The sequence below is a fragment of the Euleptes europaea genome, chromosome 2 (genome assembly GCF_029931775.1).
Source record: "Euleptes europaea isolate rEulEur1 chromosome 2, rEulEur1.hap1, whole genome shotgun sequence".
Lineage (NCBI taxonomy): Eukaryota > Metazoa > Chordata > Lepidosauria > Squamata > Sphaerodactylidae > Euleptes > Euleptes europaea.
In genome coordinates, this window is record NC_079313.1 from 3926143 (window position 1) to 3935644 (window position 9502).

At 47.4% G+C, this 9502-nt stretch overlaps 1 protein-coding gene across 1 annotated transcript; it reads left to right on the forward strand.

Annotated features, from left to right (window-relative positions):
- Positions 1-840: 840 nt before the first annotated feature.
- Positions 841-7556, forward strand: ARRDC5 (arrestin domain containing 5). The gene is made up of 3 exons (XM_056867635.1): positions 841-1090; positions 5154-5362; positions 7080-7556. Exons 1-3 carry the CDS (start codon positions 841-843, stop codon positions 7554-7556), a joined length of 936 nt encoding a protein of 311 aa, XP_056723613.1.
- Positions 7557-9502: the final 1946 nt, after the last annotated feature.

Genomic DNA, 9502 nt, shown 5'->3' on the forward strand with positions numbered 1-9502 from the left:
TAGTGTAGTGTAATATTCATGCTCCTGTGATCCTGGAGAGAATAGGTATGCATCATGACTAGTATCCATTTTGACTAGTAGCCATGGATAGCCCTCTCCTCAATGAACATGTCCACACTCCTCTTAGAGTCATAGAGTTGGAAGGGACTGCCAGGGTCATCTAGTCCAACCCCCTGCACAATGCAGGAAACTCACAACTACCTCAACCACACACATCCCAGTGACCCCCTACTCCATGCCCAGATGATGGCCAAGATGCCCTCCCTCTCATCATCTGCCTAAGGTCATAGAATCAGCATTGCTGACAGATAGCCAGCAAGCCTCTGCTTCAAAACCTCCAGGGAAGGAGAGTCCACCACCTCCTGAGTAAGCCTGTTCCACTGAGGAACCGCTCTAACTGTTAGAAAATTCTTCCTAATGTCTAGACGGAAACTCTTTTGATTTAATTTCAACCCATTGGTTCTGGTCCGACCTTCTGGGGCAACAGAAAACAACTCGGCACCCTCCTCTATATGACAGCCCTTGAAGTACTTGAAGATGGTTATCATCAGTGGGCTTGGCTTTGCATTTTCCGGGACAGGATTCTCCCTTCTCAAGCTGCTTGCTTAGGTCAAGATACCTCCCTCCAATATAATTTATTTCCGTACCGGCACCGTGGGCACCCAGGACCTCGTTTGCCGCCATCCTCACCCTGCTGACCCCGGGGGGACCCATCCCTTTTTGAAACCCACACACTGTGATGTCACAAATCTTCTGACATCACCCCAAGCGCACGCTGACATCAACCCTCTTAGGGATTCCAGGCTTAAGAGGGACTCGGCCTCTACCTCTTGGCCCTCCATGTCAGTGGTTAAGTCCATTGAGCTGGTGGTGCCAAGGGATGTGTACCTGGCCGGCTCCGAGGTGGACGGGCAGGTGGTTCTGAGCCTCCACAGCACACTGATCAACCCCATGGTGAAGGTGGAGTTGATTGGAAGGGGCTACCTGGAGTGGATGGAAGAGGCCAACGCCAACAAGGATTACAGCCAGGCCTCCAGCTGCGTCAACCGGGCCGATTACGTCCACAAGAAGAAAACGTTCGATGTTGAAGGTGAGGGTTGAGGGATCCATTTTGCTGGGAGTGTTGTGTCTAAGCGGGAGGAGGTGGAGCGACTCCGGATGACCCACCTATGAAATTGGGCTCTGCCCCTAAGACTACGGCACAGAAAGCAACGATTGTAGCTAGCGTTCCTTTGAGCATGAACTGAGGGCCGTTCCTTTGCTGATCACAACAAGGTGACTAGAGACATAGGGTTGCCAACTAGGGTTGCCAACCTCCAGGTGGTATAGCAATCAAAACTGAAACAGGTGCCCCAAAAGTAGCTATAGGAAATCACAAGCACTTATGGCAAAAATACATACGTATTTCTTGTGATGTCCTATAACCTCCAGGTGGTGGCTGGAGATCTCCTGCTATTACAACTGATCTCCAGGCAACAGAGATCAGTTCGCTTGGAGAAAATGGCCGCTTTGGCCATTGGACTCTATGGCATTGAAGTCCCTCCCCTCTCCAAACCCCTCCCTTCTCAGGCTCCACCCCTCAAAATCTCCAGGTATTTTCCAACCCGGAGCTGGCAACCCTATTGCCAACTCCAGCTTGGGAAATTCCTGGGGAATTTGGGGGGGGGGTGCCTGTAGAGGGGGAAATCTGGGAGGGGATTTTTGCCTATGGTATACCATAGAGTTTGCCATTCTGCCTTTTTCTTCAGGGGAACTGTTCTCTGTAGAATGGAAATCAGGTGCAATGGTGGGAAAACTCCAGGCCCCACCTGGAGGCTGGCCCTATGGTAGAGAGAAGGGCTCTCAGGGAGATGTGAAACTTCTGGGCTAAATTTGATTGTTGTAATTCATGTCTTTGTTATAGATATGATGAGATAAGTTGGACCGTGGGTACCACTAAGGACAGCAGAGTGATAAACAGAGATTTGGTCCATGTCTCAGGATGAACATACTTTTCTGATTACTGTCTACTTACAGCAAAAACAACAGACGTTTTTCTCCAGGATACTACCATCTAAGGTCCTTTTAGGGTTGCCAGCCTCCAGGTAGTCAGCATAGATGCGAAAGGATATAACCAAAGTGCAAAAATTTATATAATGCTACACAATGACACAACACAAAACAACTTATAAATACAAATATGACATACACAACATAGATATGTGCATCACCAACAAGCAGTCCAAGACCAACATATGTGGTCCAAAAGTTACACAATCCTTCAAAAGGTAAGTGTTCAGTAATCCCTATAAAGGTAAGTGTACATAGTCAACAATGGTCCCACGAAGGTTTCCACGAAGTGCAGATGGGGATATGGCCGTTTCGATTTCTTATATTCTTTAAGAATAATTTTATATTATTAAGGGGGACTGAAGAAGAGATCAATATAAGAAATATGTGTGTCATATTTGTATTTATAAGTTGTTTTGTGTTGTGTCATTGTGTAGCATTTAGTTGTATCTTTTCGCATCTATGCTGATTTCCAAACCTCAGGTACTAGCATAGAGGCCTTTTTCCTACAATCTCCAGGTAGTGGCTGGAGATCTCCCGCTATTCCAACTGATCTCCAGGCGACAGAGATCAGTTCCCCTGGAGGAAATGGCCGCTTTGCAAGGTGGACTCTATGAGATTATACCCCATTGTAGTCCCTCCCCTCCCCAAACCCCACCTTCCTCAGGCTCCACCCCCAACATCTCCAGGTATTTCCCAACCTGGAGCCGGCAACTGTAGTTCTTCTGCATGTGTGGTTGACTTCAGTGTTCCCTACTCAGTAGAAATCCCCAGAGGATGAGCAGGGTTGCCTCAAGAACTGGAATATTTTGAGCCAGGCCTTGGATTATTGTGTTTTAAAAAACATCTCCCCTTAAATAGTTTTAGGGGGGTGGGGAAGGAATTTAGAGTACTTTAACATTTGGTTAGGATTTAATATTATGTGGTAGAGGGCTGGATGAATCTGGGAGACCCAGGTTTAAATCCCCAAGTGCCATGGAAGCTCGCTGGGTGACTTTGGGCCAGTCACACCCTCTCAGCCTTATCTACCTCACAGGGTTGTTGTGAGGATAAAATGGGGAGGAATGATGTAAGCTGCTTTGGGTCTACATTGGGGAGAAAGGTGAGGTATAAATGAAGTATTTAAAGATTATGCCCTTTCCCCCCAAAATGTTCTGCCTTTTCATAAAGGAGGCCCCAGATTTCGTCTCCAGTTCAAAGGCTCTCAGGTACAGTTGATGAAGCGGAATGACAAAGGCAGTGAGATACGAATCCAGAAGTCCTGGGTTTGCATCTCTTCTCTGCCAAGGGCCTCTCAATGTGGCCTTATAAATCTCACAGGCAGGGTACTCTCGTTGTTTATATTGGTCACATGAAAACATGAAGCTGCCTTCTACTGACTCAGACCCTTGGTCCACCAAAGTCAGTATTGTCTACTCAGACCAGCAGCGGCTCTCCAGGGTCTCAGGCGGAGGTCTTTCCCATCACCTACTTGCCTAGTCCTTTTAACTGGAGATGCCAGGGACTGAACCTAGGACCTCCTGCACGCCAAGCAATTGCTCTACACTGAGCCACGGCCCCTCCCCAGAACATAAGCCATGAACACATGAAGCTGCCTTACACGGAATCAGACCCTTGGTCCATCAAAGTCAGTATTGTCTACTTAGACCGGCAGCGGCTCTCCAGGGTCTGAGGTGGAGGTCTTTCACATCACCTACTTGCCTAGTCTGTTTAACTGGAGATGCCGGGGATTGAACCTGGGACCTTCTCCATGCCAAGCAGAGGCTCTACCACTGAGCTACGGCCTTTCCCCAGTGTCTTATGTTTCTGGGCGCTTAAGAAATTATAATGATGATGATTAACAAAGATTCCTGGGGCACTTTAATGTGGTATTCATCATTCAGGGACCGTGAACGCTTATTATGCATCCACAAGTCAACTCTTCACCTTCCCACAAGACTCCATTGTTTTTGGCTGCAAGCAACTACCACAGCTAACTCTGTGGGAAACACTGTCCCTATTATTATTATTATTATTATTATTATTATTATTATTATTATTATTATTCGTTAAATATTTAGTGTGGTTAGTAGAATCTTCTCTAGTGCACATGAGTATAAAATTCCTGTGCATGGACATTGTGGAACGGCTTGCCCAAAGAGGTTCAGAGGCTCCCACCCACTGGGCTTTCTGCAAATTACGCAAAAGCGAATTATTCAAGAGAGGTTTTTGACACAGGTAATATGGTTGCACTGTACAAAGCGGTTTTGCATACTTACTTGGATAAACAATTAGGGACTGCTCTATACTGCTGCATATAGCTTACTGTCAGTAGGATCCTTACATATCAACAGCAGTGCATACACTTGTTCCAAATTCAACATGCATATTTTCACAATTTTCCATAAAGTCCCCATAGGGATACTTAATATGGGGATTTTATGGAAAATTGTGTATGCACTGCTGTTGATATGTAAGTACGGTAGAACATTTTTATACATATATATTTTCATAATTGTTAAATGATAACTTTTACTGTGTGAATGTAAATGCACTCTTCTGTATATACAGAAGTGGGACTGAGGAAGACTGCGAAACAATCATATCCCTTTTTACTCTTCAGTTTGAAGATACCATTTTTGGACAGATTGATATTGGATACCATTTATATGGACTTCTTCATAAATATTGTGCATACTTTATTTCATTGGCACTGTATATATTTTTCACTTGTTGCTTGTAGTTAGTTAATACAATTTTGTTATGCTATGGTTGTGTCAGCTGTTTCCTGTACTAATTTCCTAACCTTGGTATAAGTACAGAGGTGTTCTTTTTGTTGAGTACTACCTGGAGGTTGGCAACCCTATCACCCACCCACCTGGAGAAAATGGCTGCTTTGGCAATTGGACTCTGTGGCATTGAAGTCCCTCCCCTCCCCAAACCCCACCCTACTCAGGCTCCACCCCAAAAAACCTCCTGCTGGTGGGGAAGAGGGACCTGGCAACCCTAACCCACCCGCTAAGAACGTTTAAAAGCACAAGTTCGCACCAGGATCCGAGAGAGTAGGCTTAAACCAGGGGTCTAGAAGTACGGGAAAGTGAGAGGATTCTCTTTCTGGCCTGTAGGGAACTGGCTGGATCCCGGCATCCACACGTTTAACTTCAGCTTCGTCCTGCCACCCAGAATCCCCTCGACTTTCACCAGCCGGGTCGGCCGCATCTGCTACTTCCTGCAAGCCATCTGCGCTACCCGCGAGCTCATCCTAGCCAAAGAGAAGAAATATTTGCTGGTCCAAGGGACCTCGGTCTACCGCCAGGACACCATAGAATCCGAAGTAAGTGCCGGGTCTCTGGGGTTTCCTTTCTGAGAAAGGATGCATGTGAAAGGCTCGGAGGTAGCGGCTCCATCCTCTGTTGCCGTTCGTCGCCGTGGCTACTGTCCTCTGAAATTCCAGAAGCCACAAAAAGAACAGGTTGGACAGGAGTTCCAAAGAGAATTGCGGAGGCCAGAACTGCGTGCCGACAAATGAGGAAGGGGAATCCTGAAGAGTGGGGGCTGCGCAACTTCTGCCATTACTGTCATCACGTCGCCAGCAATGCACAGACACTCTGGTATTTGGGCAAAAACTCTACGGCTTCTACCGTATAGTTTTTGCCCAAATACCAGAGTGTCCCCACGTCACCGGCGATGCAATGACATCACGTCCAGTACAGGCCAGTAAGTCCCCCCACACACACACCCCGCCTGTTGCCAGGGTACCTGGGGATAGGGGTACCTGGCAACCCTGCTTGCTGTCAACATTTAACCATCTACAGGACCATACTAGTTCAGCAGCGACATGGTAAACTTGGATATTAGGAATAGCAAAACCGCCTGCAGACGAATTTGATTGAGCAACAGCGCAAGTTACTTCAGGTTGTTTTGATCTCCAAATTAATTCATTAAACATCCCCTGCCACTCTATCGCTAATGACATCTGGAATATTCAATACCAGACAAACCAGTTTCAGTATTAGCATCAACACAGAAAGATTAAATAACTACCAAAGTTCATGTTTTTGTTTCATGCCAAGTATCACTGGTTTGAAATGTCTGAGACATTTTCATCGCCATGACTTATCTTTATGCCCAAATAGGTCATACTTTTATTAACAATTTTCATCTTCCTTATCCAATTTGATGAATAGTTTTCTTGCAAAGCATTATTGAAAGGCAATTGAACTTTTCTTTTTTCAACATTTAGCTTATATCCCGAGATTAATGGAAAAGATTGAAGTAACTGTTATTGGGTTGTCTCCTTTCAAGCAGAGACACATCCAACTGTGTCTGATGCAGAAATACGAGTTGTGGGATCCAAAAAAGAGAACGCGAATCCTTACTTGTTTGGGGCATAAGAATGTTGCATACTTGTTCCCAGACTATGGGGATTTTGGGACACCTTGTGGCCTAGGCTTGAAAAGAAGGCGGTTAAGGGGAGACATGATAAAGGTCTGTAAAATTAGGCACGGTATGGAGAGAGTGGACAGAGAGAAGCTTTTCTCCTCTCATAATACCAGAATGTGGGGTCATCTGCTGAAGGTGGAGGGTGAGAGATTCAAAACGGACAAAAGGAAGTATGTCTTCACACAAGGCATAATTGAATTGTGCAACTCCCTGCCCCAGGATGATGTGATGGCTGACAACTTGGAAGGCTTTAAGAGGGGAGTGGACATGTTCATGGAGGAGAGGGCTATTCATGGCTACTAGTCAAAATGGATACTAGTCATGATGCACACTTATTCTCTCCAGGATCAGAGGAGCAGGCCTATTATATTAGGTGCTGTGGAACGCAGGCAGGATAATGCTGCTGAAGTCGTCTTGTTTGTGGGCTTCCTAGAGGCACCTGGTTGGCCACTGTGTGAACAGACTGCTGGACTTGATGGTCCTGAGTCTGATCCAGCAGGGCTTTTCTTATGTTCTTAGGCTGGTTGACCAATGGCATGATGAAAGTCCTTCTGTCTCTTAAACCCTCACCCTTTACCGTCTCTCTCTCTCCTCCCGCCTTGTTTCAGTACCCCTTGGTGGTAGAAGTGGAGAAGCAACTCCGCCACAGCTGCTGCTTCAACAGCTCTCCCATCACATTGCGCATTTCCCTGTGCAAGAACATCTTCACACCGGGGGACAACATCTCCTTCACCACGGAGATCATCAACCGGACGGGCAAGTCCATCAAGAAGGTGGTCTTCGTCCTCCACTCGGTTGTCCTGTACAAGGGCATCAACCTGCGGGCCGAGCGGCGCACCTTGGAGGAGCGCAACGACCTGCTGCGCCTGGAATCGCACCTCGAGGCGGGGTCCTGCGTGGACACCAAGATCCACAGCACCCTCCTGCTTCCCAAGGTCATGCTGGTCACCAGCTCCCATAAGTCCGACGACATCATGGACGTCGGGTACGACTTGACGGGGAGCGTCTACTTCCCCTGCTTGAGCACCGTGGAGGCTCGGATCCCCATCATCATACAGAACGAAGCTGCGGACCCCAAAGAATAGAATGGGGGGGCGGCTTCCCCCCTCCCATCCTTTTATCCAGAGGCGTTCATAGGTTTGTTTTTTTCCTAATGGATCTTGTATATAAAGAAATACATCCTTGTGTGCTCAAGAGTCCGGCTCAATTTAATGTTACCTATAAACATACCAGCAACTTTTTCTCCTCTAGTTCCAGCATCCTTGGCCATCCAAAGAGCCTGGGTGGTGTAGTGGTTAAGAGAGGTGGACTCTAATCTGGAGGACCTGGTTTGATTCCCCACTCCTCCATACGAGTGGTGGACTCTGATCTGGAGAACTGGGTTTGATTCCCCCCCTCCTCCACATGAGCGATGGAGTCTACTCTGGAGAACCGGGTTCGGTTCCCCCCTCCTCCACATGAAGCCTGCTGGGTGACCTTGAGCTAGTCACAGTTCTCTCTGTACTCTCTCAGCCCCACCCACCTCACAGGGTGTCTGTTGTGGGGAGAGGAAGGGAAGGCAATTGTAAGCCACTTTGATACTCTTTAAAAGTAGAGAAAAGGATACAAAAACCAACTCTTCTTATAGACAGCAAAGGGCCATAAAGGTCAGAGGCATGGCAGCCTCTCATGTTTGCCTGTGCTCCCTCACAGGAGCCCTGACGTGACTATATAAAGACGATAAACATCAATCACAGTGATGATTATCATGATATCCTTGTGGAAGAATGGATTCCTATTACATAAATGAAACCTGGGGGAAATTATAAACAGCCCTAGCAGCATCCACATAGGGTTACCAACCTCCAGGTGGGGCCTGCAGATCGGGAATTACAACTGATCTCCAGACTATTGAGATCAGTTCCCCAGGAGAAAATGACTGCTTTGGAAGGTGGCTCAATGGCCCCCTCCCCAAACCCCACCCTCTCCAGGCTGAACCCCCAAAATCTCTAGGAATTCTCACACAACATGAACACTTGAAGCTGCCTTATACTGAATCAGACCCTTGGTCCATCAAAGTCAGTATTGTCTACTCAGACCGGCAGCGGCTCTTCAGGGTCTCAGGCAGAGGTCTTTGGCCATTTATGCAGGGTCAACTTTGATGCTCGCCCAAAGCTCTTTCTTAAAATGTGACCTTTAAAATGCCTATTCACAGTCCCAATGCAAAAAGAGAAATTCCACCCCCACACTCGCCTGCTCCTTCATTCCTTCCATTAGCAACCACCGTTTGCATAGCTAACTTGAGGCTATGGTTTTGCATGCTTCCTTGAGGGGATTCTTCGAGGCGGGGGCAGAGCAAACACACAAAAAAGGTAAAGGTCCCCTGTGCAAGCACCAGGTCATTCCTGACCCATGGGGTGATGTTACATCCCGACGTTTCCTAGGTAAACTTTGTTTACGGGGTGGTTTGCCAGTACCTTCCCCAGTCTTCCCTTTACCCCCAGCAATGTGGGTCCTCATTTTCCCGACCTCAGAAGGATGGAAGGCTGAGTTAACCTCGAGCCGGCTACCTGAAACCGACTTACGTCGGGATCGAATTCAGGTCGTGAGCAGAGCCTTGACTGCAGTACTGCAGCTTAGGGTTATGTTAAAGGGGCTCTTAAGAAATGCGAAGCAGGTATGCACCGGGCTTCACAGTCACTTCCTGAATGACAATTCAGCGAGAAAAACTAAAAAAAAATATGGGGGGCACTTCAGCCTGAAACATGCTGCTAACTACCAAGCATAAATGGCCTTTCACATCACCTACTTGCCTAGTCCCTTTAACTGGAGATTGCCAGGTATTGAACCTGGGACCTTCTGCATGCCAAGCAGATGCTCTATACCACTGAGCCACAGCCCCTCCTTTTCTCAACCCAGAGTTGGCAACCCTATGTACACAGGTGTCCCATTCTGGACTCAGACCCTGGTCAGGGTCTGGGTTTGAACCCTACTCCTGTTCCAACTGTGTGTGGGTGTGGACTCCCCCTGCTGGCAACCGATGGGGAAGGCA